The 23,292-nt window shown below is 40.7% G+C and overlaps 1 protein-coding gene across 2 annotated transcripts; it reads right to left on the reverse strand.

The window, feature by feature from the left end:
- Nucleotides 1–2,527: 2,527 nt before the first annotated feature.
- On the reverse strand, nt 2,528–18,224 carry dnmt3ba (DNA (cytosine-5-)-methyltransferase 3 beta, duplicate a). Of its 2 annotated transcripts, XM_076098834.1 has the most exons (26): nt 18,122–18,224; nt 16,503–16,637; nt 16,109–16,254; nt 15,811–15,982; nt 13,973–15,699; nt 13,750–13,879; nt 12,566–12,625; nt 12,331–12,374; nt 11,961–12,110; nt 11,078–11,140; nt 10,782–10,931; nt 10,585–10,692; nt 9,931–10,060; nt 9,565–9,678; nt 9,377–9,421; nt 9,209–9,288; nt 8,944–9,056; nt 7,527–7,710; nt 7,269–7,353; nt 6,919–7,064; nt 6,742–6,832; nt 6,413–6,561; nt 6,218–6,303; nt 6,036–6,105; nt 5,708–5,826; nt 2,528–5,588 (listed from the first exon to the last, which is right to left on the reverse strand). In XM_076098834.1, the coding sequence occupies exons 2-26, from the start codon at nt 16,624–16,626 to the stop codon at nt 5,447–5,449; spliced, it is 4,428 nt and encodes a 1,475-aa protein (XP_075954949.1). In that variant the 5' UTR covers nt 16,627–16,637; nt 18,122–18,224; the 3' UTR covers nt 2,528–5,446. The 2 variants fall into 2 exon arrangements, with proteins under 2 accessions (XP_075954949.1, XP_075954958.1); XM_076098843.1 differs by lacking the exon at nt 11,961–12,110.
- Nucleotides 18,225–23,292: the final 5,068 nt, after the last annotated feature.

The raw sequence follows: 23,292 nt of genomic DNA on the forward strand, positions 1-23,292 counted from the left end.
GATCCATCCTTTCTCTCTCTCTCTCTCTCTCTCTGATTGTGTGACTGTTGACTTTCACTGTCTCTGAAAACCTGCAGCCAGCACATGAAAGTTTTGTTTTGTAACGTTGTGACATACCTAGATATTAAACATTATTAGATGGAAGTTCAGATTTTTTTGGAGCTGAAATATTTTGTCTCCTGTCATTGGCGGATGTGGTCAAGGAATGCAGGACTTGTAACAGAGTACGTTTACACTGTAGTATTACTACTCTCTGTATACTTCTTGTGATACGTTGCAGTACTGTATCCTACCTGAAGGGGCGCTACAGCTGCAGCTCTGCCCTTTATGTCAGCTGTGTTCCAAAGCCGGAAGTGCTTCTCTGCTCTCCGATAGCTACGCTCCAGATGAGATGATAGTCAGTTTAAATTAGTGTTGAGTCAGCTGTTAAATGGAGTCTGTCTTCTTGAGGTTTGATTCTTTTGACTTCGCGGCTGATGGCCGGTTTCAGGCCGGCCTGAAGGGTTTGAACACGTGTGACAGCAGCAGAGAGGAAGCCAAACATCTGGACCTGAAGCTCTTCTTTTATAACAGGTACATGTATGTGGCATCTGTGACTGTATCAAAGTACATTTACTCAAGCACAGTACTTAAGTACACATTTGAGGTAGGCCCACGTGTAAGTGACACTTTTATTTTACACTACATTACGGTTTCTCCACTTAAGTTGCATTTATTTAACATATTTAGTTACTTTACAAATAAAGAGCTTATAAAAAATTAAACTAGACTGGGCTTATAAATTACCCTACAATATATACAAGTACAGCTGAAATAATACGTATTCCTGATAATTATTGTGTCTTATTTCATTTTCATAATTTTGAGGATTGGACTGTCTGCCATTGTGAAGGCATAACTTTGAGCTCTGCATCATTTTTCACTTTTTCTGAACAAACAAAAAAAGAGATTGTGAGGCTTTTGCTCTTGCAGAGATACAAAAGCAGCAAATTACACATTTTACAAATCTCCTTTTTCACAGTTTATCTAAATTCAGGTGGAAATACCTAATGTATAAGTACCTCACCCATTGTAACTGTACTGTGTTATATGTTGTGATCTTGATGAGGAACTTAATGTTACAATACCACAGAGAATGAAGCCGTGTCTGTCATTTCCAGGTTTGTGGAGCCCATCGACCGGACTGGCTACAAACAGTGGAGCTCTGCTTCTCCTCGTGTGACTCCAATGGACGGTGGTGCTGAGCAGCTGGAGCAGCAGACACTTTCAGACTCTGAAATCAGTCAGAACCAGACGGCAGAAACATCTACAGAGACGGAGGTCAAGCCGCTTTCCTTTGCGGAGGTGATGCGACTAGTTCAGGAGGGAAAGGAAGTTCCCGGAGCAGCAAAACCTGACATAACACCAACCAACCAGAGTCCCACTCCTTCTCACATGGAGAGGAGACTGAAACCCTGGGAGACATCATCGGTTTCAAAGTGACCTTTTACTGTGAGATAAAAATGTATATATTTTAATAAAGATTATGAAAAATATATATATATATATATACTATATGACATGTTGTTATAACTAGGACTGAGGATTGAAAAGTAAAGCAGCAACAAGCGCTGAAAAATAATTGGATGAGCAGAACTCATTCAAAACACTCCACAGGTCACGTCTGGTCACAACCAGTCGCATACTTAACGGAAATATGAGAGAATTTAACCCAAACTATTCTGTTTACCTTCAATTGTCCTTTCTCACTTAGATTACTGTGGAGAGTCTGACGGTTCACATTAAGTTTAATAAGCTTCCAGTGGTGGAATGTAACTACTTAAGTACTGCATTTAAGTAAAATGTTGAGGTACTTCTACTTCATATTTAAAGACAATTTTATGCTACTTTATTCTTCTGCTCCACAACGTCTGAGACAAATATTGTATTTTTACATTTCCACATTTATAAACTGCTTTAGTTATCAGTTAATTTGCAGATTCTGATTTTTTTATTTTAATAAAAATGAACTATTAAATGAACATATTCTTAAAGGGGTACTATGGCCATTTTCAAAATTCATACAGTACACTTATGGTCTAAGAAAACCAAAAGTATTAGTAAACATGAACAACTCTCCCAAATCCAAAAACTACAGTGCAAAGGATATGAATATTTCTTCCACTAATGCAAACGTACTGTAAATGTACTGTACCGACAGTGGTATATAGAGGTTATTAATAGATATAGAGAACTAGTACATCACCTGTAGGACATAAGTCTTTGCTTCGTGTTGCCCCTCTATACCTGAAAGATCTGTTCAGGTGGGCTTCACATCCAACCACTAATGCACAAAAGCCCTGGAGGCTGATGAGCTCAACATGAAGCCACCGATTCTCTTCCACCACAACAAACTACTGTATATACTGCAGCATTGTGAAAAACAATGTTGACCTCTTGTGGTGGAATAAAGGTGCTTTCAGTGGTAACCTCAGATACAGTCTATAGTATAACATAACATGTATAAAATGATACAAAGAAGCAGAAATTATGCAGCTCAGATTTTATTTCCATCAGCTGACGTAGCACCAAGCTCCAGATGAACTGAAGTTCCTAATTATCTACATTAAGTTGGACTAAACTACATGAATATAATGATTCAGTTTTTTTTTTTTTTTTTTTACTCAAAGGGGTACCAGGGCACTTGATCCTGAATTTATGTATTTAATTAATCACCTCAAAGCAATAAAACAAGTCAAAATGATAAAAAAAGGAGAAAAAAACAACAATATCCGCCCATAAAAACTTGCAGCACTGGTTCAGTTCATGCCTTGAGTATAAAATCACAAAGGCCATTTGTTTTTTTCACCAAAGAAAAACGCTTTACATCGCACTCCTCTACATCTCTTTTGTCATTTCACTGAAACAAGTAAACATTCAACACACAGCATAACAACAACCTACAAGAAAAAAAACCTGTTTTTGCAGGTGCCAATTAAAGGCAGAGGTAAAAAAACAGCAAAAACTTTACATGCAAAGTTAGCACTGTTAGCGTAGCACCATCAGGAATCAAAAGTCCCAAACAATCAATGAGGTAAAGGTGTCTGTCCATCGTGCATGTCTGTATGTAACTGCACAACAAGCAGTGAACAGATGCAGAACAGTGACGTGTGGTCAACCACCGGGAGACGAACGGTGATTCAAACCGAAAAACAGCACCAGTATCTTCACTTTCAGTGAAGCAAACATGATCCATTCAAACAAAAAAACAACAACGCAGGTGAGCGTTAGATCGTCACACCTGAACAGTACTGTCGATGTTTTAAGAGTTATAAAAGCTGTCATTTAAAGAAAGATCAACATTAAGAAATCAAAAGCACAGATATGACACTCATGCAAACTAACAGTTTATGTCTCACTAAGACTAAAAAGATGACAGTGTTTTTTGTGTGCACGCTACATTTAAATTACTGCGGTTAACAAAATGTGTTAAAAAGTTCTTACTTTGATGATAGCAGTAAATAACGATTGCATTCGTTACCGGATAATCTGCAGATTGATTTCTTGATTAATCGATAAACGTTGATGAAACACAAAGCAGGTTATGTGATACACGTGAGGGCCGACTGTCTTCACCAAGCTCAAGGCTCGCTGCTTTGTTTAAAGTTTAAAAGACATTTTTAAAACAACGGTGCTCTGCGTTTTTAAAAGCCGTGACACTTTAGGTCATTAACTCTCCCTGTTGGGGATGGAGAAAGGCTCAAATGTGTCTACTAGACTGCTGAATGCTTATTAGTTTAAATGATGGTATTGATGAGTCCCCCTTTAGGTTATTTCAAGTAGGCGCTGGTTTCTAATATTTATTTTCATAATTTCTAAACATTTTCTCTAATTCTCTAAAAAAAAAAAAGTTTTTTATTACAATTTATTATTTTATTATTTATTTTTCATTATTTTTAGTTTGTTATTCTTTCATAATTGATTTGTTTTATTTTTTTATTTTTTATTTTTACAGTTCCCTCTCCATTAGGGCTGTTTTCTTTTTTTTAATCAATCACACATTGCTCCCAAAACTAAATGCTGAAGTTTGAATTGTATCTTGTTCTTACAGTATACACCGATAGACTGAGGAACATACGTCTTGATCTTTTTTGAATGAAAGGATAATAAAAGGTCTTAAACAAAGCAGTGAGCTTTGGCTGTTCATTTTAATGGGTTGTGAAATATGTTTGCCTTCTTTTAGTGATACAACTTTGTAAATAAGGGGAGGAAATGTGCAAAATCATCATTATGTTCCTTAACTGCGAGTCTACTACGTCACATTCTAGTCAGACCTCTGCAGTCTCACCCTTATTCAAGTAATATTGAAGACACTGAAGCTGAAATATTAATACTCACAACTTTTTGCTCTCAAAGAGTAAGCAGAAAATATTTTTTGGTATACATAGCAGACCTTAAAAAAGACAAAATGTTAGCACCGATGCAAAATCAGTGAGGTAATTTTGGGCAAAATCACTGGTGCACTGCGGTGAGATGAATGTAATTTGAATAAAAACGTTTTAAAAAGCACAGAAAAAGGCTCGTAAAAACAATCAAATTCACCACAGCTACGGATGAACATGATTGGATCAGACTTAAAATTACTGTTAAGATTATTTGTTGAAACAATATCAAATACAGATCACACAGACAGATGTCCTATTCGTAAATTAAATACAGGATAAAAAAGTGTTACTACAGATTTTTAGCCAGTAAATCGGTGTTGAGGTAGAGACCTGAGGCCCGAACCACGACGCAAGTTCAACGGCTCTCTTTGGCTTCACTGAAGTCTTAGAAATATTAGGAACAACATCCAAATATGAGAACGTGTAGGTATTACTATAAAGACATTTTGTCCAATGATGAACGAACAACTATGGATGATCGACTTAAAATAAGGTGAAGTAAAGCTCTTCCTGCTGCCAAAGGAGAGATTAATCATAATTATTAACTGTAACGGTCGTGCTAGCCAAAGTGATTCTACTGCTCTATAAAATGTCTCTATTGCAACTTCATTGCTTCATTGCAGATTCAGTGGTTCATGTCAGGATCCTGTAGGAATGACTCACCAGCGTTGCGATACTGGAAAACCTGAACTTAGCCCAAAGATAGCCGGTTAACCGTCTGATCTCGCTTCGTGATTCAGGCCAATGTTCTGAGCAAAACTATTGTTTGATCACAGCACCATCGTCTATCAAAGGAAACCTGGGGAAGAAAACTAACTGAAAAGTGTCAGTGCCTGCTGGTCATCGTGGCTCATGGACTGACAACTCACAGGATTGAAGGAGCTCAAGAGTAAACACTACAAGTCAAAAGAGTCAAATCTAAATTGAGTCTTTCGTAAAAAAGACTGGAGAGTTTGAACAGGCTAGTAAAGCAGGGCGGGGATAAGGCAGTCGGTTTACCGCTGCTGTTCTGTTCACAGTCGCTATTCACATTCAAAGTAATCCTTCAGCGGGGCGAAGAGGTGGCGAATAACGGGGACGCTCCAGGAGCGGCCCAGGACTCTCTGCCTTTGTGCGCGACCCATGTTGTTCACGTCTGTGTAGTGTTTGGGGAAGCCAAAGATCCTAAAAGAGTCAATCAGGTTGAAAATGTTACAAGAAAAGAAAACTCATCATCTAATATGTGTTCCGAGGTCACAACCCCAGAGGTGGACTACAAGAAAAATATTTTCCAAAAGGCTTACTGTTCCATTTCGGTGCACCACAGGTAGTCCTCTTTGCCGTTCATGGTGACAGGAAGTGAACCCATCTTTCCCTGCCTTATAGAGTTGGACTTTGTTGTGATGGTGCGGACTTTCTCGAACTGCAGGAAGAGACGACGTATCAGAATCAAGAGTGTTTCTACAGAGTTCACCAACTTAAGTTTAAGACATTTTAAGACCTTTTTAATACCCCACAGAATGCAACTTAAGAGCTGCAGATACCCTGGTTAGACGGTTGCTTCAACAACAACAACAACAATAACAGAGTCAGGTTATCATCTATCATCTATAGAAAACCAAATGCTTCTACCATTGCCGTGCGTCCGCCTTCCAAACAATCCTGGAGGCCCACTTTGTCATCAAGAGACGTAGCAAGAGGTCTAAAGAGAAACGCAGACAGGTGTGTAAACTGAACAAATAGGGATCCATTTATGTTTTACAGTGTGAGAATATGCATGAAGAAAGGGCATCTGATTGTGTATTATTATGTACCTGTTCATGCCAGGGAGGTTTCCCCAAAAGTAGCGTGCTCTGTGAGCAGGACTAACTTTGATGGCATCGATCAAAATTGGATTACACTGGAGAAAAAAGGGAGAAAGAAAACAAATGAACAATAAAACTTAATGAAGTCGGTTTCCTGCCATTGGGCTGAAGAGGCTACTTTCACCGGCTATCAAAAATAATCACCTCAAGGAATCTGCAGATATCTGATTTATCGTTGCCACTCATGAAAACCACGTTCTCAAACAGCCAGAAGAACGGACGGTCGTCGCCCTCCTTCGGCTTCAACAAGTGCAGAAGGCGGTAGAACTCAAAAAAGAGCCTTCCAGTGCCCTCTGCAGGACAGAGAGAGAGAGAGAGAGAGAGAGAGAGAGAGAGAGAGAGGGTTATTAAAGAAGAAGAGTTAATGTGTGTAGAGCATGCTGAAACCAGTATCCAGTATTTCATCAGTAACTACTTGTTACAGCATGCACAGCTACCAAAATGCCTTTCACAGGCGTTTGAAAGCTGCATACCAAATAATCCTTTTCGAAGAGGGTTGACCATGGACAGGTCGTTGCACGGACTGCCTCCAATCAGAAGATCAAATGGACCCCATTCAGCCACCTGCAACACACAACCACATTGTTCAACTTGAGTTCATATTCTTGTGTTGTCTTTAGCCAACGACCACTGCTCCAGCTCCTACTCACGTGTTTCCTTGTGATGGTCCGAACATCGTTGACATACTCGATCTTTCCCTCGTGCTTGATCATCCCCACAGCGATTGAATCGTCACAAATCTCTGAAGCAATGTAGCGCTCCATCTTGAAGCCCAGATCTCTGAGCACCAGGTAGCCTGTCATGATGCAACAGCAGTTAAAAACAGGTCACTCATAAGGAGGAATACACACAGTTTATTCAATGTAAACTTCAGAAACGTTTTGTTTCAGGTAACTGTCTGAGTGAACCTTTCAAAAGACTCAGTAGCATGAAGAAGACATCACAGAGACCGCATGAGTTTGTCTAAAAAACAAGATTGTCACATAACATGATAACCAACCTGTTGCAATGCCGTCAAAAAGCGAGAGCACCTTGATTGGTCGACGCTGGTCAGCAGGGATGGAGGGGTAAACTCTGTGAGGCTCCTGTGATAAAAAACAATCCCATTAAACAGAACGAACAACTTCAGTGTCGAAAAAATATTTTTGTTTGTTTCTCAAACTAATATAATTTTGCTGACGCCGTCTGTCCTCCACCTTCAAACAAGCCATCATTTGAACTAGAAGTGTGCGCTGAGAGGATAAAGTGTGGTACGTACGAACGCCATGGCGCTGTTGTTGGCAAAGAAGTCCTGAACCTTGACGCTCCAGTCTGGTCTGAGTTTGAGGTTTCCTTCGCACTGTGACGGCTTGCACATGTAGCAGCTCCATGGATCGATGTCTTTCAGCTTGTCAAAGGTTCCCGGACCCACCAGGATCTCCACACAGTCCTTACAGAAACATCTGGGACAGACGGAGAACATCCGAGAACATAAATGTCAGTGAGAATATTATAACTGTGCAGACACAAAAAAAAGAAATGGGGCAATGTAGGTAACAAAGAGTGACCAATCTTCATTGACCATCATTGCTATTTATTATTAGTCATTGAGATAGTTGAAAGTTATGGAACGTGGCTTGAAATACACATGAGGACAACTACCAAATGACCTACTACTTTAAACCCTTAGTGCTCCTTCTGGTAGTCCTAACTAAGTCAAATATGAACAGACATATAATGCACTGTATTATTATATTCAGTACACTTTCTGAGAATATCATTATCTCCAATAATCAACAATAAACATCCATAGACACACTTTGAAATCATTATAAAAAGGCTCTTTAAAACTCCAGAACTTGCCTGTGAATTATCATATTTTTACGGTTTCTTCTGTATCAAAGTAATTCAGCAAAATCAAGCTGTAGCACACAGCGCAACTCACTGCATCCACATTTTACTTTCTGTTACTCCAAAGCATTATGGGAACTGTAGTCCCCTACATTTTTGCGCCGGTACTTCATTTTCACAAATTCATTATTATTCTCTGTCCTCGTGTTTCAACAAGTGCGGTGGAGGCACTCCACACACACACACACACACACACACACACACACACACACACACACACACACACACACACACACACACACACACACACACACACACAGAGAGAGATAACGATGTTGGTACTGGTTACAAACAGGCTCGGTAGTGAACAACATGCTAACGTGCTGGCGGATTCAGTGTTTTTGTGCTTTAAGTTGAACATTCGGTCAAACCAGATCAGTGATGTTGTTCTGCCCTCATTGTTCTCCGTGAAGTTAGCTGTGAGTGATGTAATGTAGCCCCGGTGTGTTTTATGTGGAGTGATCACTGTGCCAGTTTAATAATAGCCTTTAAATAACTACTTTTCTTGTCAGCAACCAGCTTTAAAAGTGACTTATTTTCTGTTATAGGTGCTGTGCGGTGGATCTAAAATATGCTCAGAGTGGTTATTGTGAACTTTGGAAAGTGACTGATAAATATTTAAGTGTTGTATTTGAGAGCAGAATGTGGTATGATGGTATGTGGTAGAAGGACTGTTTAATTGGGATTTTTTCTTGGCATGTTAGTTTTACAATTACTTTCTTGTCATTCACAACTGTCATTTTGATAAACAATAGTCATCAATATAACACCTGAGCTGTGTTTACCTGCAGCAGCTGGCGTTGCCACACAGAATGACCTCTGTGCCGCCGCAGCACACGGTGCAGTACGACTGGTAGCCGTCTTCATCGTAGCGAAACAGTGTCTCTGTGAAGTTCCCCTGCAAACAGTGACATGTTGGTTGTGCAGCATTTGGGATGTTAATCGCAGCAGTGTTTCAGATGGAGGTCAGACATTCACTAACTGGGCTGGAATGGAGTAAAGCAGGCCAGATAAAGTAGACAGAGGTAGATTGTTGGATTGTAAGATTACCTTGCATTTCAGACAGAGACCGCCTTCAAACAACGGGTGCTGCACTTCAATCTCAGTTGATCCACAAGACAAACAAAAATCTGAAATACCATTTTTAGAATTAGGAATATTTATATCGAAGACGGTTTTAAATCACATACTGCTTCAATACGTTCAGACAAAACTTACTTTCAATAGTTTTGCCTTTTTCTTTGACCATTTCTCTTATTAATTCTGTAAAGTAAAATATTACAACAAATCACAAATGCGGAAAAATAACGAGGACATAAAATGACTGAATCTAGTAGGTCATTTTTACTTTCACAAGAGTTTGTCGTCATGTTTGTGGATCAAATGTGGACAAAAATAATACGTACCTCTGTCGTAGGTGATGACGGGTGCGTTTGCCTTATTTTTAAGAACGTATTTCCTTTTTGCTGGAGGCTGGCAGTCAGACGTCGCAGAGTCAGAATCTTGATATGCAGCGGCATCTTGAAGACAAGGAAAAGATGTAATCAAGATTCAATCAAAACAAAAAACAAAAGAAATTGTTCAAGTGGAAGTGTTTGTAGAGCCACAGAAAGACATCTACAAACTGACGGAGCACGACAAAATGTGATGACGAATTGTGGGTTTATTTCTAAAATCTTAACACACATAGCAGCACTGTCTGAACCAGTCTACTCGCTGAGTCTTTCTGTAAATCCAGTCATTAATAAATAAGTAAATGTTAATGAATGTACCAGCAGGTGCAAATCCTTCAGGTCCGGAAGGCAGGAATCCTCCAGAAGCCCAGTCCAGCATCATCTTCAGCTCTTTTTCTTTATTTCCTTTCGCCTCAGCAAAAGACTTCCGACATCGCTCACCTGCCAACTGAAGAGTACACATTCAACAAGTTACAAGTAAATGTTTGCAAAAACAGACATTATTACCATTGATAGAGCCAAATGGTCACTCAGCTGTTTGAAATCAGATCATGTTTCATTAATCTATTTCCACAAGCTGTTTATTAAGTGCTCAGTTTGGTCCTAATCCACAAACCTTCTGATTGCAAGTGAAAGTAAAAATAAATTGGTATTGAATATGTTTTAAAGGTTCAAATACTCCAGTATATAATAATAACTAATAACTCTGTTATCCATTCTGCTAAACTCCTCTTATTAAAGTGATAAAAACACATTAAAGACGGGAGATTTTCTGAGTGAATCTGGGCATTTTTCACCGCAATCACGGTGACACATCTTGAAAAATGACCAGTCTATGAACTGACTTCATACTGTCTGCTTCCATTTGACCAAAACTTTATCAGAAAAGACATCAGACGTGAATCCGTTTTGAGACACGGGATGTGGTACAAAATGTTTTGATTTTGTGACGGACACATTTTGGTTTCTTACCTCAATGATCTGGTAGATGGCTTCCTTGTAGATGGGCAAGCTGGCAAAGGAGTTTTTGCAGAAGCACTTAGTGAAGGTCCTAAATGTCAACAGACTCTCCGTATAGATCTGGAACAGAAAGTAATGATGATGTTAAAGGTCAATTCAACTCATGTGAAGTGTTTCCGCAGCTCGAGCACATTAACTGTACTGCTTACCTCCGAGAACATCCCGTCTCCGAACCACTCCACCCTTCGCATACCCGGGGCAGCTGACTTGGTTTTCCAAGGCATCACCAGCCCAGGCCACCAGGAAAAGCCTTTCACTTTCCCCCACACCAGCTCCCCATTCAGAAACCCTTTCCCATCCTGCAGATGTAAAAAACAAAACAATTGACAATTACTTTTCACCTCAAAGAAGAAAATCTAACAGACATTTTCTATGACATTATGTTTGATCGTCAGAGTTCGAGAACAACTGTATTGTTGGCCTTTTCTTGTAGCTGTTATATTACCTGGTAGGCCTGTTTCCGTCGGCTTCTTGGTGTGGGTTTACTGAAGGGGGATGTCTCTTCTGCCTGAGAGTCAAACACATTTAAAACAGAGTCAAATATTTTACCCTAAGCGGCCCACACAGATGCGTTTTTTTTGTCTTTTTAGGGGGTGCCAGGGGATCTTTAGGGGGAGATAGCAGGTCAGCAGTATCATCTGAAAGCTGGGAACCTGACGTTCAATTTGAGATGCGGCTTAGAAGTGTGTGTCGAGTATATGATGGCCATACAATGCTCTGTTACGTCTCGTAAATCGTAGCAATAATTCTTTTGGTGATACCATTTCAAACACAGATTTGCTACATTTTTTTTACCCCTCGAAAATTGATAGAAAATCCCTTTAAAATCCCACATTACGACACCAAGACCTTGAGCAACACCATAGAAAAAGCAATGCTGTGATTTGGTATCAAAGATTTTTGACATTTTGCATTTGCATTTTTCGGAAATTGGATGGCAGATATCTTGAGGTCTAGCGACCCCTCCGAAAATCACCATGCTAGTTGTCCTTCCCCAAATCTTTTCCTAACTGTGGAGCATTGTCCAGCACTCACGCTGGATTCATCAGGTCGTCGAGTTTCATATGATACCAGTATCTTCACTAGAACAGGTGGGCTTTCATGTTATGTTAAATGTAACATAAAATGTAACAATGACTGCATCTATGTTCATTTTAAGGTTCCCTGTGGTGTTTCGGACCTCTAGTAGCCTTATTCAAAAGGACTCAGATCGTTGTAATCATGAAATCAGATGCAAAATGTTTTGTTTTGTTCTAATGGCATTTCAGCGGGCAGAGAGGCCAGTCATGGCCCAGTGGTATTCTGGTAGTATACTTGAATACACCTACCACCTCATCTTGGGACTCCAGACCCTTTTTGCTGTCCTTATCAACACCTTCGGGGGTGGACCAGGTTCTAGCACCAGCCTGAAACACTGTACGGGCCTGTGGCTTCTGGCGCAAGCTGCTCTCCCAGCCATAACCTCCTCTAATAGCCATCTGAGAGACAATACACTCCCATTACACACTCAAATATCATGCACATGCAAACATGGGCAAAAGGACTGTTAGTATAAGAGGGTGGTGTTCGTCTAGTTGTGCGTGTGTGTGTGTGTGTGTGTGTATAGCTGACCGTTTTAGTGGTCAGATGATTAACAAGTCCTTTTTTTCATTAAAGATCCAGCTTTTATAACCTTGTTCTTTGCTGAAAGTGTGTTACCTCTTTCCACATAGCGCCATTTTGTTCAGGTGTATCGGCGTTCTCTTTGGAAGGAAATGGAAAGTATTTTAGTATGTTTTACTGTTGAGATTATTACAAATACTATATCTGCATTCTGACATGTTAAAACTGGAAATCTGAAGGATTACAGAATCCTGAACCCGACGCTCATTACAAAATAGTTCAAAAATAAAAGACTTGCCAGAATGCTACCGTGGGGTTTTCCTTTACTTACGATGTATCTTCGTGAGGCGGACTTCACAGTGCTTCACTGTCGCATTAAGGCCATTCTGGTCTAGAAAATCAGATATAGGTGTTAACGACATTTGAGATCGATTACATTGACATCTTCGTACCTGCAAACTCATAAGAGGTGAACCCAAAACCCGGGAGAATTTTATTTTAAATATGAGCTTTAAAATGTAGCATTCTGTTGTACTCTGAGAAGAAAATTAAGTGATAAGACATTTACTTTAAGCAAAAAACTAATTTATTATTCAGTTATTAATCAGTATTTCAGCTCTAGTTGAATAGCTGGCTAGTTAGCTTTTTTTTTTCTTCAATCAATATTATCATTATTAACCTTTATTCAGACAAAACCCATTGAGACCGAGGTCTCATTTTCTAGAGTTTTAATCAAATAAAAACACAGATAGCAAGAGTAGCGAGAACCATCGCCTGTACAAAAAAAGTGATTAGTTTTCATTGAACCCTGTTACTGTAAAGCTGTTAGAATTGTGGCCTATCTTCTATTTGCAATTAATATGCATTCAATCCAGTTCAATTATTTAAATTAAAATGATAATCTACTCTGGCTAAAGTAGCTTATCAAGAGTAAAATAATAGCTGTGATCTATACACACCTCTGCATTAGCAACCCGCTGAAATGAAGGTACAGGCACCTTAACACTCATTACTTCAGGGTTCTTGGGAGCAACTACACGTGGGACTGTTGGGACTGGAAGTACACTGGCTGTGGTCATTACAGTGAACAGTGTGTACAGTGTGATGAGAGGGCATGTGAGCCCTTGTTGCTGTACTTTATCTCCTTGGAGCAGAGGCTGCAGTTAGCATACCCTGCCGTATCAATATATTTAAAACTTCTAAATCGCGATACTGGCGAACGTTAACAGTCGACAAAGTTCCGCATGCAGTGGACGTTAACTTAACCCAGCAAGTCTGAGCTGTAACGGAGCATAACGTAACTTAAACTGTAACGGAGAGAAGATGTAGACATCTTAACGCCGATTGGCCAAGACTCGACACGTCACATCAAAGATGTTTTATTGCGAAGATCACGACATCACCTTTTCTCCTCGTCTCACTCCAATCTGAGAAACGGTGGCTGGCCAGGTGATTTATCAGATTGTTAAATCAAGTTAGATGCAAATTTCACTTTACCTGATGGATTCATCTTACCTTCAGTGTGAGCCGTGGAGTCTTTGTTGCTGGTGGAGTCAGAGAGAGCGCTGTCAGACGTGTGGTCACACTCGCTTTCTGTCAAGGCCTCGTTCTCCGAAAACATCGCAGCATCTTTGTTCTCCAGGGCCTGCGACAGGAAAATACAGCAAGTGCACAGAATTAATGATATTAAAGATGTGAAGACTAAACACAAACACAGACAAAAGATGTTTTTACATACCTGAGTGAAAACCTGCTGAGCCTCTAGGGGAGGACAGGGAAGAGACAACAGGGTCAGAACAAGCTTTCTGAAGATTGATGTCGGATTGATGTCCTTCAGTACGCTAGCCCAGTGTTTCTCCGGAGAAACCACTTCTGACTTGTCTTTCTCTCCCTCTTCAGCTTGCTGATACTCAAGGAATTCACGTGTGAGCTGGTTGACCTCCTCGGGGGAGCTGCAGATTCCCAGCTTGGTCCCAAGCTCCTCTACCACTTTCCCAGTCACCTTCACTCTGCTCTGGGGATTCAGCAGCTGAGCTATGCTACGTAGCACCTTGTCGCTTAGAGGCAGCTCCTTTGCAATGCAACCTGTGAGTGCAATGTAGAAAGACAACACCTCATCTTTTAACAGTGGCAGTGCATCTGTAGCCTCAGACTCATTCAGGAAGTCTTTCACAGCTTTCCCACCCAGACTGAGTTTGGAGCCCGACAGGTGGAATTTCTTGTCCTTAAGGATTTGGGGATCGCGTTCTTTGAGGAAGCGAGCAGCAGCTTCAGGTTTAAGGAAGTAGGAGGTGTAGGTGCACAGCAGGCTACTGGCCTCTTCCAGGATGAGCAGCATATCCCCTCGGGCAGCTCCCTCCTGTTCCTGCAGATGCCTTTGGAAACTGTGCAGAGGCTTCAAGGCCTGCTCCAAGAACATAAATGTTGCCCTGACTTTGGGATCCTGCAGCTGTGAGCAGATTAACGTGGCCTTTTTATCGCCCTTGTCACAAGACTTGAAGTAAATCATGAGATCTGTCCATATTTCTACGATTTTTGAGACCAACGGGCAGATTTTAAGGCAGCTGGCGTTGAGATGAGATGATGGACTATCCGCAGTGATGTCTGAGCCAAAAAGAGCCTTGAGGTTGACATTCTTGGTAGTGCAGGAGGAGTAGTGAGCATAGATATCTACCATCAACTCTTGAGCCTGATCGGAGAGCTCCTTAATCCCAGCATGGCAAGCAGCATCCGCGATGGCATACAGCCCTCCTAAGGCTACTATGTTCGGGTTAAGTTCCCTGAGCTGCGAGTAGATCTGCTCTGAGGTCGCACCGTTACCGTCAGAATAAACAGCGGCAAGATTATCTGTGTGTAACCCGGATTTCTTCAAGGTCTCCACCACTGCTGCTGCTGCCGTTTGATCTTCTGCGCCATCCTCTGACTGATGAGCATCCAGAAATCGGATGCAGTGCCTGGAGGTTTTGACATCAAAAAACCCAACAAGGACCACAGAGACAGTGTCGTCCTTTCCCAGTGTACACCCTCCATAGATGTATACACAGTACGGAGTGTGTTGGCAAACGGACGCAACGTCGCTGGGATACTGCAACTCCAGTTTACGGCGTGCAAAATGTCTAGAAACATGTTCGCCTTCAGCGGGGCCGGTGTAGCAGTGCTTGCGAATGAACCGAATAGCTGCGTCGCTACGGGGCAGCGGTTTGGAGCGATTGCTTTTACGGCTAGCGATGGTGGATATTCGAGCCCTTTTCTTGTGTTTGATTGTTTCCTCGTGTCGCCTGAGTTCAAAAGGGCCTTTCTGAAAAGTCTTCAGGTTTCTCTCGCAAGAGCGGCAGAAGGTAGATTCCTCTCCCAGAGCACTCTGGTCAGCCCAGTCAAACATAGCCTTCCACTTCTCAGTGAAAGGGTACACTTTAGTCGTCACAGTGCCCATCTCCTCCGTGTCTGAATCTAATTTAGATCCGTCTGACAAAGAAAGAGGAAAAAATTATTGCTGCACAATTACTGTAAATCTGATGAACGAAACACGATGCACTTCTTTATTATACTATCACAGTGAAAAAGATGTGAAGTTACCTTTGTGCGATTTGTGAGGTACCACAATGGGGCGGATATCCTGGTTGTCCTGAGCCTTCACATGGATGTGTTCTTTATTTTTCACATTTGCCGTGTAGAAAGCTTTGAACCACTTTAGGACCTCAAAGTTTGCTTTGGAATCCCCTTTTATGAGCTGCTCAACTGGAATAGCCTAAAACAAGATAAAGAAGACATGACAACATTTAGAAATGAACCTAAACTTCCATATTGACTTCCAAAATCTGCCTACCAGCACCTACCAGCTGTAATGCTACTCTACGGGAGAAAAAGTGCATACCTTTGTGATACCGCTCTTGCTGAAGGCCTCGTGTAGGAGACTGAAGTTGTGCTTACGGTCATCCTCACGTTGTGCATCAAGCTTCACCTTGGTCATGTCAACGGAGCCGGGAATGACCAGGTCCATGATCTGACAGTGATATGCACCTGTGGGATCATACACACAACACACATGAAGACAGTTCAGAAAGTGCTGTGTAAGCAAATGAAGGGAACAACACTCTTTTGCTGTTTTTACAATAGTAGTTAGGAAACCTACTACATAACAGTGAAATAGGGTTGATTTATAAAAGTGTGTATACAGACATGTAGGTGTGAAACTGAACTCAGATTCAGTTACAGAGGTACTGCTGTACCATTGTATTGTATTATATCTGCTCAAACTAATGATTCACCTGAACCCATCTCCCGCACATCTTTGAAGTTTGTCTTCAGCAGGTGGTTGATCCAGGTCACCGAAGAAAGGCGGCTGCTTTTATCCTGGGGGGAGTCTGGAATCACAACCACTGCACTTGCCATTTTGCAGCTCTCTAAGAAAGAAAACTTCATTATCATCATAGTTATCTCATCTTCACGTCTGTAATCTATTTTACATTAACTGTAAATCTAACCCAACCATAAAATCACAACATTTATACATTTACTGTTGGGAAGCTCTGGCTTAGGAGGTGTAGCTGGTGGTCCACTAATTGCAATGTTGTGCCGTTAAAGGTGTCTGTTACAAGAGCTGGGCGATATGGCCAGAATCTTCTATTACGATTTAGATCATTTCAAATCTCAATAATGAGATGTATCACGATATAGCATTTAGCACAACATTGTTTTGTATACCTTTGTGGGAATTAAATACTTTACAAGTGAAAAGTACTGAGCATTTTCTCATTTAATTAAGAACGTCAGTGCAAAACTATCAGATTTTCTGGAAATTATGACTTAGTATGTGCTTGTTGTTATCATTTTAGACTAAGTAGTTGTGTATCACAATATCTCAATATACGATATGATTCCATTGAAAGACAGTATCGTATTGAATACTGACATACATGTTTTTCAGTGATGCATACCCTTCCAAATATTCAAAATGTTGATATTGTTATTCATTAGAAAAACATGGCTGTCAGTAATGCCAGAGCTATAGTGTTTACCCCCACCCCATGGCAGGCTTTCATGGGTGGGGGTAGTGTGTGAGAGTCAGTGGGTGGTTCTAATCCCTTATTGTCTACTTGTGGAGGACAAAGACTGCCTGCTTTCCGTCAAATATCCTTCACATTTACGTTGTTTGGGTTGTATCTGACTTTTCCTTCGAGCTATAGCTTGGTACTAAAGGACATGTTCAGCCACGCTGCTGCTGTTTCTCCCCCCCTTCCTCCTCAATGTATAGAACTCGTAAATGAAATCTCGCGTTGTCCATTTTTTTTCTTGCCGCGAAACGTCCCCCCAGTGTACAACTTTCACCGACGAGGAAGCTTGAGCTTCAACATAAAATCCTATTATTTTACTTGCAGGTTGGAAAACAACAAATACAAGGAACTAAAAGTTACTACCGGCATGTTTACTTCTACAGTCAGTGTTTGTCTTCCAACAGCTCACATTACATGCACGGTGCAGATGTTGCTGCCTGGTTTCACATAGTGGCAGAGATCTGTTCAAGTAGCTAAAAGTGATACACTGTAACAGCTCGAGACAATGTAATAACAACCGAGTGTCCGCGCACACGCAATGTTATTACAGCATGATTAAACTAATTGAAGACAATCGCATTAATTATTAGTAAGTTAAAAACCACCCCGGCTCCCGATCCAATATGTTATCGCCGTGTGTATGTATCAGTCGGTCTTTGTGTTGAGAGCCTGCAGAAGGTTTTAGATTTTGCAACAAATCAGGACAATAAAAAGCTGTAACACGGCCCTGGGCATAACCATCTGTAAACCGCCTTTATAGGAGGACGTCTCAATAGAATACAAGCGACTTGGCTGTGTGTATATAGACAATAGTGAGTTCTGGGGTAACTTACCTCGCTGGTTCCCTTACTGGAATAGATGATTCTCCTTACTATTAGCTTCACCCCCGAGAGCACATTTTACGATGGCCAGACCGGCATCAGCATTAGCATCAGCATACGCCATTGGACGAGCTGTGCAGGAGGCGGGCCCATCTACAGCCTACACTACTGATATAGCTAATAAACTGTTCTGAGATCACGAAACTGTTATAACGTGAACACGGGCTGCTCAATTGTTAGCACAGTGAAATGATTGCGCTGGCAGAAAATATACATCTTGCTTATTTTCAGTTTGTCGAAAAAAATGGCTGCTAATAAAGCCAACTCAGTAACGGTAACAGTAAGTTGAAGTTACTCAGTTTATGTGTAAAGACTCCTGATCCACTCAAAATGAGCTCAGACTGATTAATGATCTGTAAACAACTTGATTGCACTGCATGACAGACAAAGCACTTCTATCTGACTGACTTTCATTTGGTCGACAAGCATGCTAACGTAATTAACGTTCGTGGCCTAGCTATCCCTAGCTTTACGTTAGCCTAATTTAGAGCTCGCAGCTTCCGGTGTAGTCCTTCGCCCTGAAATGTTGAATTACACGTCTAATATTCATACACTGTAAATTGGGTGTGTACAGTGACTGAAATAAATTAGTCCACCTTCGGTAGAGTAGCTGGTTAGAGACGTTTCTTTTCGTCAAAGGACATATATTGTCGTGTTGTGGTTCTAAGCGAACCGTAACATCCGGAGAAAACCGTGTTTCGCCTATTGTAACGTTGAAGACATCGTTTCCACAAACACGCAGTAGTGGCGGCTGTGTTGCAACGACTGTAGTCGTTTAGTTATCTGGACTGTTTCCTACAGTTTATGGCTATAACCGTTACTACCTATATCGGGTTTTGTTTTAACTGTGTAATGGCGCTCTACAAGGACAACCGTTGGACGGAGTATAGTACTCAACGATCCTCACGACGAATTAATCACGGAAGAAACTTTAAGTTTGATGCAGCTCCTTAAAAAAATGATTGTGTGGTGTAACTGTCAATTGAAAGGGTTAATAAAAGAGCGACCCAGCGTAGCCAATATGGCGCCTATTTTGGCCATTTTGTGAAAGGACAGGAGTGAAGCCATTACACCATCTGAACCACGTTAGAGTGTAAAGAAGTGATACCGAGGCCGAATGTCATGGCAGTGTAGTCCTCAGTACTTTAAGTATTTGTTTTCACTGTCACCTTCTACATTTGTTTTGAAATGTCCTCTATAGATAAATATATTATTATCATTATTAGTGTTATTAGTATTATTATGCCAATACGCTGTGACTCCAACAAAACAAACGTTGCTATTTAAAATCAAACATTGGCACACAGTTGGCAGCCTATAGACACAAAAGTAGATGTGTTTTCATTAACTGCTCAGATGCTAGAATTTTAATAAAAAGATCAAAGAATGTCTTAGGCTACTTCTTCAATATGACACAAAACAGCTTTTAGGCCTAACCTGAGTGATCAGAATCCATCTAATGTGGTTATCAAGACAAACTGTTTAAAATATATATTTGGCATAAATACATATATTTTTCTGGACTGACAGTCAGTAATCACTGATACTAATACATCATCCATAAGATTATACCGACATCCAAAACAATAGAAACATAAATTTACCTATATCTCTTTGACACATAATGAGGCAGTGAGTCAGTGGGGCAGGAGATCTGAGTATAAATAGAGATTCACTAACAAGGACCACACCAATAACAATATGAGTTTCGAGAGGTTTATTGCGTGATGGAATGATTGTTAGATTTAGGAAGCGGAAGGGGTTGAGGGAGAAGGATGAAGGGTAGGGATAGGGGTAGAGGGATGAAGAGGTCGAGGTGGAGGGATGAAGGGATAGGGGTAGAGGGATGAAGGGATGTAAGAGTGTAGGGGAGAAGAAACAAGGAGGGTAGAGAAGGTCGTAGAAGAAAGTTGGGCGAGCGATGGGGGACCGTTAGTGTCCGATGGCCGGCCGGGAACTGGGGGAATGGAGACTGTAGAGTGGGGGCCGTCCCTTTGGAAGCTCTGGTGGTGCAGAGTCCCCTGTTGTTTCTGTAGACCTGCAAGAGAGAGACAGAGAGAGAGAGAGAGAGAGAGAGAGAGAGGCAGACAATAGACAAAAACGGGGTTGGGGGGAGGGATGTGAAAGAAGAGTCGAAGAGGAAGTGAACAGGTTCGTTGTGCTTAAATACTTTGTGCAGAAGAAATGAGCTTGTGTTCAGAGCGTGGTCCATGTCCTGAACTAACTTTACTCAATCTACTGGGAGTGACGATCCACATCTGAACATGCAAGTCTTATCTTGGTTTATTTGGGATATGGCTTACATGAAAGATACAAAGATCTGGTTATTCGTATCCTATACAGTATCACAGTTTCATGCAGTATTTTTCACATCTCAGCCACGATTTACTGTACCAACAGAGAAGAAACCTGGATAAGATATCATCTGCTTGTTTCAGGCTGAAGTGTGTCTAAAGCGATGCACACTACATTATTAATAATTTCATTTCATGAAATCACTGTGGGACATCAGTTCAAAATGCTCCTGAGACGGATTTGTCTTCAGTGAGCTTTAATGCAAACTGTACGCACTGTGCCCCATTTGCACTTTCACACAGGAAGTAAAGTTTCTGTTTCTGTTTTTGGATGCACACATGCTCTCACTGTCCAAACTATGCACTAAGTTTCAGCTCAATTACAGTACAGCTTGCTTGTAGTCCTGAACCTCTCCGGTGCAACTGAAAAAAGGATATACCTTTTACTGGTACGAAGGATTGATCGATAGGCTATTTAGCAAATAGAAACGCACAGTAGGCGGGTCTTAGCAAAAAGATAGGCACGGTTATAAATTAAAGTATAGATATTGGAGCAATGTAGAAATACATGAAATTATATGAAATCTTTACATATCTTTACAAACTGTCCTGGTTCATCCTTTGTAACAAAGTTTAAATGTAATTCATCAATAAAAACGTTTCAGCATCTTTGTTTATGTTTGTGTGTATGATTGGCTGTAAAAGTATATATCTTTTCTATTTTTAATCTATTTGTTTTACATTTGTAGGCTACACTATGTTTTCACTATTATCTAAATGTTGTATTTAATTGCTGTGCATTAGTTTTTGATCTTGTGTTATTGCTGTTTTCACTCCTGCACAACAATTGCCCCACTAGGGACAAAGTTGCATTGATATTGAAATCAGTGACAAAACTGTAATGAGATATACAATGTTATATGACAATCGAGGGTCTAAGTAATATGTTGTGCCTTGGAACTTGATTTACATGACTGAAATGAGTTAAAGCTTTTTTTCTGTCATATATGTGTGATAGAGACGCTGGTACTGAGAATCCCTGAGGAGGTCCAGGGGTTAATGTGTGCGTCTGAATTTATGTTCAAGCTAAGGAATGAATGTAAGTGAATGGCTAGACGGGATCACAATGGCTGAACCCTGATGGCTGTGCGTCCATGGGGGGAGCTGACGGTAATGGTATCACAGTATTTATAAATGGATTGACACTGAACCCTTCATGCGAAAAATGCTCTTACAGTGTGAAATATTGCTTTAATACGGTAAATTGTCTCTGACTGTCTTTTTATGGTGTCATTATGAAGTTAGCTCTGGGCTTTTGTGACACCATCTGTGGTGAGTGTGGATCCACTCTGGTTGTAGCCAACAGCAGGGTCACAGGGGTCAGGGTGGGCTTTGTTTGTCCAACCAACTCTCCACCAGCCCATCCTCCCAAAGGGCATGGTTGGCTGGCTAATCAAAACCTTTACTTTTCTTTAATGTGGCTGATGTTCAGTGGTGGTGCAATAGTGGAGAAGGTGCAAATATGTGTGTGTTCTTAAGCTAAATGAGCTAAAATGATGTCGATAATTAGCTGTTTTCTTTATAGTTTCATCATGTGTTGGGTTAAGAAGTCACACAAAGGAATTCAGGAGTCTCAATTGTAACCATTCTTACAAAAGGAGGAGAAAAACCCACCATAAATTCCACTGGCTCAAAAGCTGGAATGACTGGTCCAACAAAGTCTAATGTGTCAAGAAACTACTTCAAGTACGATAAATGTTAATATATGTAAACCTGTCCGGATATATGTATTTTTTATCCCTTCATGGATAGCAGCTCTGGCATTATTTTGGAATTGTAAACTCTTGGGTCTTGACGATTCGATTACTCAATGAGACAGACATAGTTGAGCAATTTCTGTAACTTATTAACTCTGGGTAGAGGACATATAGCCCCAAACTCTAAACAATATAATATTTTCATTTTCATATGCCATTTGATCTTGTATACATGTCTGAAGTTATGATTCACTCTCTAATTTTCCGCTCTGGCCCCAGAGGGAAAGATGTTGCCGCTGCACCTGCCTCATAATGCAAATTCAATGGGAAACTGAGATAGCACCACAGTATTACATACACCATGTAATATCAAGATGTATGAATATAAATCTCCACTTGGAAGACACTCTGGTCAGAGAACGAGGAAGAAACGTATGAAGAGAGGTAGAAATCAGAGACGAAGGTCCTTGGGAGCGTTCGGAGGATAAGGACACTTTTAGTATTATTGTGGAAAACTTCTGGAGAATTACAGTCCAGCAATGTGCAGCTTTGTTTCAGTTTGTGTATGATGTATGTTTAAAGTATTAAAAAAAATGTATACTGTAAAATAGTCATTGGTCAACAAATACCATGAAAAGACCAAAACAAATCATAAATTGATCATACAAACAAATAACTCCAGCTGACCTTATTCTGCCATAGACACCCATGGTTCTCAACGAGCCACACTGGGTGACATGCTTCTTTATTACTGACGAACCATGGGCACTGTAGTTTCTTGTGAGTCAACACCAAATGTGTTCAGACAGACAGCAGCACTGTGTAGAAAAAAACCCTCCGCAGCCCCCTCATTCCTCTGAATGGAGCCGATGCAGAGGCACAGCAGGGGTGCCAAGCAGAGGAATCTGGCAAAACAACAGCAGGGTTGTCTGGCAAAAAAGTTTAAAATCATCTACCTAACCAAATACCTGCAGATGGTCATTCCTCTGAGATTACTTTGTAAAGACAACAATCTATTTCTACTATTGACCACCTTACTTATGGATCTATTATTCAGCCAAGGCAGCCTCCT

This window comes from Anarhichas minor, unplaced genomic scaffold, assembly GCF_050575085.1.
Source record: "Anarhichas minor isolate MPS153535 unplaced genomic scaffold, ASM5057508v1 ptg000003l, whole genome shotgun sequence".
Taxonomy (NCBI): Eukaryota; Metazoa; Chordata; class Actinopteri; order Perciformes; family Anarhichadidae; genus Anarhichas; species Anarhichas minor.

Bases quoted from the DNA above. Each gene is read 5' to 3' on its own strand.
- dnmt3ba (XM_076098834.1), bottom strand. From the start codon at position 16,626: ATGGCAAGTGCAGTGGTTGTGATTCCAGACTCCCCCCAGGATAAAAGC. The intron at 9,057-9,208 runs GTAATCTTACAA...CACTGTTTGCAG, and splicing joins GTCTCTGTCTGAAATGCAAG to GGGAACTTCACAGAGACACT. The intron at 7,354-7,526 runs GTACGTACCACA...TTTTTATCACAG, and splicing joins ACAACAGCGCCATGGCGTTC to GAGCCTCACAGAGTTTACCC.